Below are 11,479 nucleotides of genomic sequence, written 5' to 3'. Positions count from 1 at the left end.
GGGAGGCGGAACTCGCTGGTGGCCGGCGGGCGGCCTCTAGGACCCGCGCGGGGCGGGGCCGAGGGGCGGGGCTTAGGACCTGTCACGCCCCTTAGACCCTCCCCCTCTGCGCTGCCATTAGCCGGCGGCGAGGGACGTCTTCCGCCCCCCGCGCGCTGATTGGCTGCAGGGTGGGGGGCGACCGGCGACTTCCGGGAGTGCCGGCGGCGGCGGCGGCGCTCCGGTAGGGCGGCGCGCGGGGGGGGGGGGTGCGAGCGCCCCCTGGTGGCGGGGCGGGAGGGCAGGGCACCGATCGGGCCCCGTGCCGGTCCGGTGGCCCCGGTAGCCCCGTCCCCGCGGTCCCGCCCCCCGTTGTCCCCATCCCCGGCGGTGCTGCCCCTGCGGCCGGTTGCATCCCCATCCCCGTGGGCCCGTCCCGGGTGTGCCGTGGCCGGTGTGTCCCCGTCCCCGGTGTGTTCCCCCGTCCTCGGTGGGCCCGCCCCCCTCCCACCCCGCCGGTGGCCCTCTGCGGGTTCCTCTTCCCCCGGTGTGTATTGTCCCCCCTCGCTGACCCCCCCCAGTGTGCCCACCCTCCCGGTGTCCTGTCGTCCCCCCCCCCCCCGCGGTGTTCCCCTCCGGTGTGTGTCGTCCCCCTCGGTGACCCCCTCCCCGGTGTGTCTCCATCCCCCGGTGTGCCCGCCCTCCCGGTGTCCTGTCCCCCTCCCGGTGTCATCCCCCACCCTGGTGTGTGTGTGTCCCCCGGTGTGTGTGTCACCACCCCCACCCCCTCCCCGCTGTCCCGGTGGGGGCCGGGGGTGACGCCGCGTCCGCAGGGCCCCCGCCGGCACCATGAGCACCGAGACGCTGGTGAAGGACGTGAAACCGGGGCTGAAGAACCTCAACCTCATCTTCATCGTGCTGGAGACGGGTGGGTGCTTTGGGGGTGGGGGGGGGGTCCCAGCGCCACCCCCTCCCCCTCCTTGGGGTCCCCGCGCCCCCCTGACCCCCTCCTGTGTCGTGTGTGTGTGTGTGTGTCCCCCCCCAGGCCGGGTGACGAAGACGAAGGACGGGCACGAGGTGCGGACCTGCAAAGTGGCCGACAAGACGGGCAGCATCAACATCTCCGTGTGGGACGACGTGGGGAACCTCATCCAGCCCGGGGACATCATCCGCCTCACCAAGGGGTGGGTTGGGGGGGGGGGGCAGCGGGGCTCCCCAGCACCCCCCGGGACACCCCCCCCCCGGGCTGACATCCCTCCCTCTGTCGTCGTCCCCGTCCCCCCCCCCGATACGTCTCTGACTTCAAGGGCTGCCTGACCCTCTACACGGGGCGGGGGGGCTCCCCAGGACCCCCAGCGCCCCCCCGGGACCCCCCTGGGCTGACATCCCCCCTTCTGTGTCCCCCCTCCCCGAGATACGCCTCCCGGGACCCCCCCCGCCTAAGGCTGACATCCCCCCCTCTGTCGTTTCTGCCCCCCCGCCGCATACACTTCCGTCTTCAAGGGCTGCCTGACCCTCTACACGGGGCGGGGGGGGCTCCCCAGGACCCCCAGCACCCCCCGGGCCCCCCCCCCTCCCCGGGCTGACATCCCCCTCTCTGTCGTGTGTCCCCCCCCCCCTCAGATACGCCTCCGTCTTCAAGGGCTGCCTGACCCTCTACACGGGGCGCGGGGGCGACCTGCAGAAGATCGGCGAGTAAGGAGGGGGCCGGGGGAGCGTCGGGGGGGGTTGTTGGGGGGTTATGGGGGGGGGGGAGGGCCCACCGCCCCCCCCCTCTGCCGCCAGGTTCTGCATGGTCTACTCCGAGGTGCCCAACTTCAGCGAGCCCAACCCCGAGTACGCGGCGCAGCAGGCGCAGAGCAAAGGGGTGAGTTTTTTTTTTTTGGGGGGGGGGGGGGGGGGTTAAGGCTGGCACCGCCGGGACACCACACACACCCCCAACTCCGGGACACCCCCACAACCCCCCCCCGGCACACGGGGTGTCTCCGTCTCCTCCGTAGGCCCAGAACGAGAGCGCGAGTCCGGCCACTTCGCAGCCCAGCCAGGGCCCCCCCGCGGCGTCCCCCGGTAGGTGACGCAGCCCCCTCCCCACCTTGGGGACGCCGGACTTCCCCCGGTGACGCCCCCCCCCCCCCCTGGTTTGGGGTTGTCTCCAACCTCACCCTCCCTCCCGCTGCTCTGCCCCCAGCCCCCGACAGCCCCAACGGGAACGGGCTGAGCCCGGGGGGTCCCGCGCACCCCCCCGCCGCCCCCCAGCACCCCCCCAGCGGCCGCATCACCCGCAGCCAGCCCGGCCACCCCGGCCCCCCCGCCGGCCCCGTCAGCAACGGCAAGGAGACGCGGAGGAGCAGCAAGAGATAACGGCCCGGGACCCCCCCGCTGCGGTCTGGGGGGGGTCCCCGGCCCCGAGCAGCCCCCCGGGGCGAGGAGGGGGCCGCCTGGGCCCCGCTGCCCCCCGCTCACGTGCCTCTGGGCCAGCCGGGCTCGGGGGTCCCGGTCAGGACGGGGCTGGGGGGCCACAGCCCCCCGACCTCTGTGCCCCCCACATCCAGCCCCCGCCTGCCCTCGCCCGCGCCGAGGCCGGAGCTGTCGGGGGGGTGTTAATAAAGGTTGATCCTCCTGCCTGTGCCCTGCCTGCGCCCTGCCTGCACCCCAGCCCCACGGTGGGGGGGTGTCCGGACCCCCCGTGCCCCATAGGGCCCTCCCCACGGCCCCTCCCGGCACCGGGGCTGGCTGGGAGCAGCGCCTGGGTGACCCTTGGCCCCCCCCGGTTCGGGCGCAGCAGACGGCGCGGCCGCGGGACGGGGAGGGGGGTCGGTCAGCGCCCCGGCCCCCGCCACCGGCACCGCGCAGCCCCCGGTGAGCCCCTGGTGGGTGGGGGGGGGTCACGGGGGGGGGTCGGGGTTTGGCGGGGGGGGGGGTGGGAGATGCCACACGGCCCCCGGTGGGATGCAGCCCACAACCGGGTGATGGCGGGGACCACGAGACCCACCCCGGTGGGATGGCGGGGGGGGGGGGTCGGCTATGCTGAAGAGGGGGGGGCCCCCGTGGGACCGTGTGCTGGGGAGGGACAACGGCGCGCCAGCTCCCGGAGTCACGGGATTTTTCCCAGTCCTACGTGGAGCTGGAGGTGGGGGGGGGACGGGCCCCACGGACGTCCCGCCTGTGGTTTGGGGGGGGTCCCCCATGGCCGCGCGGGGCTGTGCCCCCGTGTCCCCGGCGGTGGGGTGGGAGCTGGGGCCGGGCTGGGGGGGGGGGAAACACGGGTGGGGTCGGGGTGCGAGCACCCAGACGGGGTGGGGGGGACACTGGCGCTATCGTCCCACGTGGTGAAACATTAACTGCGACACAAAAGCTGCCCCCGTTGCAAAACCTCCCCTCAAGGACAAGTGTCACCCCCTGTGTTGTCGTGTGTCCCCCCCCCCCATCATCCACCCTGGGCAGCCTGGCCCTGGGGGGGGGAGCACAGGGGACAGCATCGGGCCCTGCTCGGCGCCCCCCCCATCCCCAGGTGGGTGTCCCTGAGCCCCGGTGTAGGGACACGTGTCCCCGTGCCGTGACCCTGATGCCGCCTGTTGCTTTCCAGCCGTCCCCGCGGACGGACGGACGGGTGGCAGGAGGGCGCGTACCCCAGGGGGGAAACCCTGGCGGTTTTGGGCTGGGGGGGGGGGTGTCTCTGGGGACACCGCAGCCCCCGGCGCCCTCCCGCCAGCGCCCTTCTCCCTCCCGCCAGCGCCGCCGCCAGCAGGACTCCGGCCCCATGGCTCCCCACGGGCTCCTCCTGGGGGTCCTGGGGTTGCTGTCGCTGGGGTGCGGGGATCCGGCGGGGCTGGCGTTGCCGGAGGACGCGGCGCAGGAACACGGTTACTACCTGCGGCAGCTCTTCGGGCAGTACGGGGCCAACGGGACGCTGCCCTTCGAGGGGCTGGCGCGGCTGCTGGGCAGCCTGGGGCTGGGCCGGGTGCAGGTGGTGCAGATCCAGCACGAGGAGCTGGGCCACGGCCACGTCAGCCACCTCGACCTGCTGGAGGTGCAGGAGGAGAAACACCGGCACCGACACCCCCTCTGGGAGCACGGCGGGGACCCTGCGCCCACCCCCCCGACGCCCACCAGGTAGCCGGCCACCCTCCATGCCCAAACACCCCCCACCCCCGGGTGCCACGCGGAGGGCAGGGGGGGCGGTGGGGGGGGGGGGCTCATGCGCGCTCGCCTCCCGCAGCCCCCGGCCCTCCCAGACGAAAAGCTGGACGAAGCCCCCCGGCGTCGGCGTCACCCCCGGGAGCCATGGGGCCCCCCCACCCCCCCGGCGGGACCTGAGCCTCCTGGGGAGGGTGCTGGGCTTGGAGCACTCCAGCGCCGACCACCCGCACCACGACGTGAGCGGGGATGGCGGTGGTGGTGGTGGTGGGGAATGGCGGGACACCCTGGGACCCTCTGGGGACCCGGGGGAACCCTGTCGTCCCCCCCGACTCCGCTCACTGTCGCCCCCCCCCCCCCCCCCCACCTTGCAGTGCCTCAACGTCACCCAACTGCTGGTGAATTTTGGGCTGGACTCGGTGGCGCAGCTGACGCCGGAGCAGTTCACCCTCCTCTGCCCGGCCCTGCTCTACCAGATCGACAGCCGCGTCTGCATCCAGCACAGCGATGAGGTGACGCTGCCTCCCCCGGGGGGGGCCCTGTGGCCAGGTAACCCCAACCCCGGGCTCCTCGTCGGCCCCCAGGTCGTCCGTCCCTGGGTCCCCCATGTCCCTGTTGCCCCGGCCCCAGGTCCCCCAGCAGCCGGTCCCCGGCTCTCACATGGCTGAATCCCCGGCCCCAGGTACCCCCGTGGCCTGTCCCCACGTCCCCTGTCCCTGCAGCCCCATCCCTGGCTACCCCATCGTCTGGTCCCGTGGCCACTCTCCCTGCGCCCTAAGGCCCTGGTCTCCCATCATCTGTCCCCTGTCCCCGCAGCCCCATCCCCGGCTCCTCCAGCATCAGCTCTCCCGGTCCCCGTCCCCTCACCGCCATCCCCGTATCCCTCCAGCGTCTGGTCCCCGTGTCCCCGGTCCCCGCCACCCCATCCCTGCGTCTCCGAGCGCCCCCCTCCCGCATCCCTCCATCACCCCCCCGGGGTCCCCATCCCTGCATCCCCCCAGGATTCCCATCCCCATCCCTGGGGCCTGCCCCGGCCGTGCCCATCTCACCCGCACCCCCCCCCCCCATACACACAGCGCTGGGCTGGGGGCTGCTGGCCGTCACCTTCCTCAGCCTGCCCTCCGCCCTGGCCGTCGTCCTCGTCCCGCTGCTGAGCCGCACCTTCTTCCGCTCGCTGCTGGCCTTCCTGGTGGCGCTGGCCGTGGGGACGCTCTGCGGGGACGCCCTGCTCCACCTCTGGCCCCACGTAGGTACCCCCACCCCAAGGGGCTGGCGGTGGCACGAAGCACCGGGGAGGGGGGGGACACCGGGGTGTCCGGGTCCCCCGAGCCACCGGGTCACCCGTGTCCAGGCCCAGGGGAAGCACCAGGAGACGGCGTCGGAGCCGGGGGCCGCGGTGCTGCAGGGGCTGGCGGTGCTGGGGGGCATCTACCTGCTCTTCCTGCTGGAGCTGCTGCTGGGGACGCTGCGGCGGAGCCGGGAGGCCGCGGTGAGAGCCGGGGGGTGCTGGGGAGGGCACGGGGCTGCCACCGGCTCCAGCTTCACACCTGGCGCCTCTGCTTTCCCCAGGGACGCTCCCCCGGAGAGCCCCCTGACGTGGCCGCGGGGGTCCTGGCACCGCCGCCAGGAGGTAAGAGCCCCCCCGCGCCCCGCAGCGCCCGCGGCCCCCGGCCCCGGCACCCACCGGCCTCTCTGCCACCGCAGGGGCCGAGCTGCGACACCTGACGGCACCGGATCCAGAGCTGGAGCTCAAGCCCCACAGACACCCCCACGGACACCCCCACGGACACCCCCACGGACACTCCCACGGCCCCGCGCTCCCCCCCAGCCCCGGGGCCGCTGACATCGTCTGGATGGTGGTGCTGGGGGACGGGGTCCACAACCTGACGGACGGGCTGGCCATTGGTGAGGGGCAGGGGGAGGCGGAGATGGGGGGACAAGGGGTGCACGGGGACGGGGACGGGGGGGTGCACAGGGATGGGGGGGGTACACGGTGCATCAGGGCACAGGGGGACAAGGGGTGCAGGGGGACAGGGGTGCATTGGGGCACAGGGGCAGGGGGACAAGGGGACAAGGGGTGCAGAGAGATGGGGGGCACAGGGATGGGGGTACACGGCGCATCAGGGCATGGAGGGACAGGGGGTGCAGAGGGACAGGGGTGCATTGGGGCACAGGGGCAGGGTGACAAGGGGGGCACAGGGATGGGGGGGCACAGGGATGGGGGGTACACGGTGCATCAGGGCACAGGGGGACGGGGGACAAGGGGTGCATCAGGGCACGGGGACGGGGGGACAAGGGGTGCACAGGGGGTACACGGTGCAACAGGACACAGGGACAGGGGGACAAGGGGACAAGGGGACAAGGGGTGCACGGCTCATCGGGACAGAGCGACCAGGGGATGGGGGACAAGGGGTGCACGGGGACAGGGGGTGGTGCACAGGGATGGGGTACTCGGAGCCTCAGGGCACAGGGGGACAAGGGGTGCAGGGGGACAGGGACAGGGTGACAAGGGGACAAGGGGACAAGGGGTGCAGAGGGACAGGGGTGCATCGGGGTACGGGGTCAGGGGGACAAGGGGGCCACAGGGATGGGGGTGCACAGGGGGTACGCGATGCAACAGGACACAGGGACAGGGGGACAAGGGGACAAGGGGTGCAGAGGGACAGGGGTGCATCGGGGCACGGGGACAGGGTGACAAGGGGGGGCGCAGGGAGCACACGATGCAATGGGGCGCAGGGACAGGGGGACAAGGGGACAAGGGGTGCAGCGGGGCACAGGGTGGGTGCAGGTCCGGGGGGCGAAGGACCCTCTTCCCGCAGGCGCCGCCTTCTCCCACAGCCTCCCCAGCGGCCTCAGCACCGCGCTGGCCGTGCTCTGCCACGAGCTGCCCCACGAGCTGGGTAGGTGACTGTCCCCCCCCCACCCCAACTCCCTGCCCCAACCGTGGCACCCCCGCGGCGCCGCCACCACCCCACCCTCCTCTCGCCGCAGGCGACCTGGCGGTGCTGCTGCGGGCGGGCACGGCCCCCCGCGCCATCCTGCTCCTCAACCTGCTCTCGGCCTTGCTCTCGGGCCTGGGGGCGGCGGCGGGGGCGGCCGTGGGGCAGAGCGCGGCCCACCTCACCCCCTGGATCCTCACCGTCACCGCCGGCCTCTTCCTCTACGTGGCCTTGGCCGACATGGTAAGGGGGTGGCCGGGGTGGGGGGACGGTGGGGCTGGGTCTCCCCCCGGCCCCACTGAGCCCCCCAATCCCCCCCCCTCCCCCCCCGCCCTGCTCTGCCCCAGCTCCCCGAGGTGCTGCGGGGCGCCCAGGGCCCCGGAGAGGCCACCTGGAGCCGCTTCCTCCTGCAGAACGCGGGGTTCCTGCTGGGCAGCGGCATCATGCTGGCCATCGCCCTGGCCGAGGGGCACCTCCGCGCCTGGCTGCAGCCCTGAACCGTCCTGGGGGGCTGGGGGGGGGGGGGGGAGCTCGGCCCCGCTCGCCCCCTGCCACCGGCAACCGCGGCCGGAGCTGGAAGGACGGCAGGACGGCGGGAGCCCCAAACCGGACCCTCCTCCCTTCCTCGCGAGGCCCGCCATGGCCACCTGCCGTCCCCAAGGGTCTCTGTGGCTCAGCTCCCCCCCCCCCCCCCCAGCCCCACAGGGAGGGGACGCGGGGTCCCCTTGCTACCCCGTGTCCCCCCCTCCATGGGGGACCGGGGCACCCAGCGCTCCCTGGGGAGGGGGGGTCGGCAGCGGGGGCTCCCACCCCCGGCTGCGCGGGGTGAGACCAAACGCGGTTCCCCCTCCCGCTCCCCCCCCCCCGCAGCAGCCGACAGCGGAGACGGGACGAGAGGCCGTAGAAGCAATAGCATTTTAATAAACATAATTGATTCAAAGCCACAATATGAAGAACAGGACTCGGCCGCAGCTTACATCGTATAAAATAGATCAAGTCTGAATGCTTTTTTTCTTTTCTTTTTTTTTTTTTTTTTTCTTTTTCCTTTTTATTTCTTTAGTTTCTTTTTTTAGTTCCTTTCCCCACCCCCCACCCCCCCCCACCCCCCCCACTCCCGACTCCCTCCCCGAAAAGGTGATGCAGGATTTCGGAAAATACATCTATGGAACATCGCAGACAAAAGTAACCGCTCAGGAGGCTCAGGCCGGGGGGGGGCGGGGGGGCGGGGGGGAGCCGGCAGGATGGCGGCTGCGTTGCGGGGGGGGCGATGGCTTCTCGGCCTGATTTCCTCTTTCTCCTACGTATCGCCTGGTACTGGCTCCCTAGAACCGCGCTGGGGGTGGGGGGTGGGGGGGCTGAAGGTCTTTGCGTGGCCCTCGCACGACACGAAGGGGGTGTTTGTTTTGTTTTTTGTGGGTTTGTTTTTTTGTTTTTTGTTTTTTTTTTTTAATCTTTTTGCTCGCTCCGATTTCCTCTACCCAGAGACAAGCGCTTTCGCTGGCCGGGACCGATGGCGGGGGGCTCTGGGGCTCTCAGGAGAAAGGCGAGAAACCAGCAAGCTCGGGGCCTGGGGGGGACGGACACACGCACGACATGGCTCAGTTTGCCCACCGAGGCACCCGGCACCTCGAGGCCGCCGCGACGGCCCCCCGGGGGGGGTGTGTGTGTGTGGGTGTGTGTGTGCGGATTTCATCCTATTCCTATTTTTAAATTGCACATCAAAACCCTACCCTACTTGCGGCGGGTCTCCACGGGGCAAGCGTGTGGGGACGGGGAGGGGGGCGAACGGCCGGGAGCCGCCCCCCCCCCACCCCCCCGGGAGCGGAGCCCTCCTTGCCCTGCGCTTGTGCTTTGAACCAGTGGTTGAAGGATGAAGCACCTACAGAGGGGAGGGAGACGCCGGAACCGCCGATGGCACCGGGCTCGGCACCGGGGATGCCGCAGGACGGAGCAGAGACCCTGCCTCGCACGGGGACGGTGCCGATGGCGCTCGCCGCGGGGACGCTCGGGCACCCCCCGAGCGGATGCGTTCACCTCGCCCTCCCCGCCCGAGTACGAAGGCATCCATGGCAAGGGCCCCCGGCGAGAACGCCTGCCGACGAAGGCCCGGCCGCTGACGAAGGACGGCACGGCCGCGCGCTGCTTCGCGCTCGGCGGGTTCCACGTTTCAGCGCGGCGGAGGGGAACGAAGGCGGGGAGTTAAAAGTAAAAACAACTTCGGGGGGAGATGGAGCGGCTGCTACACGGGGACGCGCCGAGCGCGCGGGGCAAGGGCCGCGCTCCCCCTCGACACCCCCCGTGACGGCAGAGGGTCGCTCGCCCGTGGCCAGCGGATCCGGGCAGAGCCTGGCGGCTCCTTGCCCTCGCTCGGCCGCACTCGCCGCCAGCCCGGGCCGGCGCTGGTCTGCGCCCCCAGCCCGGTTATTGCCAGAGGTAGGTGTGAACAGTGCAGAGAAGACACAAATTAAAGCAGCTCTTCGTTATCCAGCCACCCCACAAACGAGCCTAAAGAGCCTCTCCTGTCCCGCGCCGGCTCTTCCCACGGCACGGAAAGCTCCCGCCTGGGGCAAAGCGGGGGGATCGGGGCACCCTGTGCCTGGGGTGGTCTCGCACCAAGAAACCCATGAGGTTTCGGGGCTTCAGGGTGCCGGGGCAGACGGAACTGGGAGAGGAACCATCCCGGGCCCTTTCCCCAGGGAACGTCACTCTCCGCTCCCAGCAAAGGTCTGAAACAGCCAAAAAAACAGCGCCAGGGACCGGGGTGTCCAAGGCTCCGGGGGTGTCCGAGGCCCCAGGGTCCGGCCGGCTCCGGGGCCGCCGAGGGGATGGTCACGCCACACTGGGGGAATGAGCCTCAATGATGGGGCCGCCCGGGAGCGGCTCTGCCGAGCGCTCGCTCCCCGTGTTTGGCACATCTGTGTCCGGGCAAGGGGACACCCGAGACCCCCCCAGCGTCCCCTCCCCGTCCCCCGCGCCGGACACCCGCGAGGGGACAGGCAGAGGAGCCACCGCTGCCTCCCGGGAGCAGCAGGAGGGACCGAAACAGGGTCCGAGGGGGATGGTAACGGCCGTCACACCCCGAAAGGCTGCGGGTGGCCCAGCACGAGACCCAGCTGCAGCAGGGAGGGGGGGGCAAGCCCTTCATCGTCACCAACCCCGGCTTCCCCGGCGCCGGAGAGGGGGGAAATGAAGGAAATATCCATAAATTCCCTTCCGTGCGTAACGAGGAGGAAAATGGAAGGGAAGAACCCACAGAATGACTTTGAAAGGGGTCTTTAGAGGACTCGGAAATCTTTAAAGCTGAGAGAGCGCCCGCTGGGACCGAGCACACGCGACACACGGACCCGCACGCCGAACACCCGCGCTCCCGACTCCGGAGAGGACAAGGACGGAGGACACCGGGAGCCAGGAGGTCTCTGCCCGGCAGCGCCGCATCGTCCCGGCAAACACAGGCTCACTCTTAACGCCCAGCCCTGCCCCAACGCCAGCTCCGAGCTCACGCTCAATCCCGGCCCTGCCGGAATCCAGCCCGACGCCCGCAGCGTTCCGTCAGATTTCCCCGACACCGGTAGGTTTGGAAGGAGCAGGGAAGCATCCCGAAGCCTGGCAACCCTCTGCCCAGTCCCCGCACTGGGATGGAGGTGGAAATCCGCAGGGAAAGGCTCTGGTGGCTCTGGGTCGCTGGGGACAGGAGTCCCGGAGGGTTTTGGGGGGGCGCAGGAGAGGGAACACAGGCTGACGGGAAGGACGGAGGGCTCAAAAAGAAATTTGGAGGAGGAGGAAGAGGAGGAGGAGGAGGAGGAGGAACTGGCACGTAACAATTTCAGTGCAATTTTCAAGCCCGCGCTGCAAAACGCGACGGCTGCAGCGGGTCGCGTTGGGACGCGTGTGCCCACCAGCTGCTGGGGAGCACGGCACGGGGCCGGGGCCCGGGGGGGGGGACAGCAAGAATGTCCCCGGGGCAAGGACCTGCCTGTCAAAGGGCTGAAATCCCGTCTCAATCCCCCGCAAAACCCGCTGGGCTGCAGGTTCCTCTGCCCACCCCCAGCTCTTGTCCCCGCAGCCGGACGCCGGTAAGGGCGAAGGGCCCGGGGCGGGGGGGGGGAGGGTGACAAGGGACGCCAGAGGGTTTTTTGGGGCGCAGAAGGACCAGGGCCGGCTCTGAGCATCGCTGCCCCCCCATAGCCACAGCCGCCCCCACACCCCGGGCGTCGAAGAAAGCAGCGGTTTGGGTCGGGACCTTCAAGGAGGAAAAAAAAACCGCTCCCAAGTTCCCGCACTCGGGACGGGCCCCGGCTCTGCCCGAACGCCCTCCGAGCTCCCTCCGGCGCGACGGGACCCTCTCACCCACCCCATCTTTGATTTTCCTTTTGGTCAAACCCCCCCTTCCCCCCCCCCCCCCAGGTCTCTCGCAGGCAGGAGTC

General features: G+C 71.2%; 2 protein-coding genes across 10 annotated transcripts; both read left to right on the top strand.

Annotated features, from left to right (window-relative positions):
- The first annotated feature begins 1 nt into the window (after position 1).
- Positions 2-2,601, top strand: NABP2 (nucleic acid binding protein 2). 5 transcript variants are annotated; one of them, XM_074565239.1, is made up of 7 exons: positions 2-223; positions 813-907; positions 1,025-1,163; positions 1,603-1,674; positions 1,801-1,846; positions 1,980-2,046; positions 2,168-2,601. In XM_074565239.1, the coding sequence occupies exons 2-7, from the start codon at positions 829-831 to the stop codon at positions 2,338-2,340; spliced, it is 576 nt and encodes a 191-aa protein (XP_074421340.1). In that variant the 5' UTR covers positions 2-223; positions 813-828; the 3' UTR covers positions 2,341-2,601. The 5 variants fall into 5 exon arrangements, with proteins under 5 accessions (XP_074421340.1, XP_074421337.1, XP_074421341.1 ...); XM_074565236.1 differs by having other exon boundaries at positions 1,765-1,846; XM_074565240.1 differs by lacking the exon at positions 2-223 and adding an exon at positions 234-526 and having other exon boundaries at positions 1,765-1,846.
- A 158-nt stretch (positions 2,602-2,759) lies between these two features.
- Positions 2,760-10,687, top strand: SLC39A5 (solute carrier family 39 member 5). 5 transcript variants are annotated; one of them, XM_074565208.1, is made up of 11 exons: positions 2,760-2,838; positions 3,713-4,092; positions 4,199-4,355; positions 4,491-4,665; positions 5,193-5,362; positions 5,468-5,605; positions 5,686-5,746; positions 5,821-6,021; positions 6,955-7,016; positions 7,108-7,298; positions 7,403-10,687. In XM_074565208.1, the coding sequence occupies exons 2-11, from the start codon at positions 3,740-3,742 to the stop codon at positions 7,974-7,976; spliced, it is 2,082 nt and encodes a 693-aa protein (XP_074421309.1). In that variant the 5' UTR covers positions 2,760-2,838; positions 3,713-3,739; the 3' UTR covers positions 7,977-10,687. The 5 variants fall into 5 exon arrangements, with proteins under 5 accessions (XP_074421309.1, XP_074421307.1, XP_074421311.1 ...); XM_074565206.1 differs by lacking the exon at positions 2,760-2,838 and having other exon boundaries at positions 3,298-4,092; XM_074565210.1 differs by lacking the exon at positions 2,760-2,838 and having other exon boundaries at positions 3,298-4,092; positions 6,936-7,016; positions 7,469-7,704.
- The last annotated feature ends 792 nt before the right edge of the window (positions 10,688-11,479 follow it).

This window comes from Larus michahellis, chromosome 22 (genome assembly GCF_964199755.1).
Source record: "Larus michahellis chromosome 22, bLarMic1.1, whole genome shotgun sequence".
Taxonomy (NCBI): Eukaryota; Metazoa; Chordata; class Aves; order Charadriiformes; family Laridae; genus Larus; species Larus michahellis.
Note: the sequence above shows the minus strand (reverse complement) of the source record. Positions and strands in the feature narration are given on the sequence as shown.

What these genes read in the sequence shown, in the direction of transcription:
- NABP2 (XM_074565236.1), top strand. Translation starts at nt 829, where the DNA reads ATGAGCACCGAGACGCTGGTGAAGGACGTGAAACCGGGGCTGAAGAAC. An exon ending in CTTCATCGTGCTGGAGACGG is followed by an intron (nt 908 to 1,024) that starts GTGGGTGCTTTG and finishes GTCCCCCCCCAG; the next exon opens with GCCGGGTGACGAAGACGAAG. An exon ending in CCCCCCCGCGGCGTCCCCCG is followed by an intron (nt 2,047 to 2,167) that starts GTAGGTGACGCA and finishes CTCTGCCCCCAG; the next exon opens with CCCCCGACAGCCCCAACGGG.
- SLC39A5 (XM_074565206.1), top strand. Translation starts at nt 3,545, where the DNA reads ATGCCGCCTGTTGCTTTCCAGCCGTCCCCGCGGACGGACGGACGGGTG. An exon ending in ACCCCCCCGACGCCCACCAG is followed by an intron (nt 4,093 to 4,198) that starts GTAGCCGGCCAC and finishes CGCCTCCCGCAG; the next exon opens with CCCCCGGCCCTCCCAGACGA. An exon ending in CGAGCTGCCCCACGAGCTGG is followed by an intron (nt 7,017 to 7,107) that starts GTAGGTGACTGT and finishes CTCTCGCCGCAG; the next exon opens with GCGACCTGGCGGTGCTGCTG.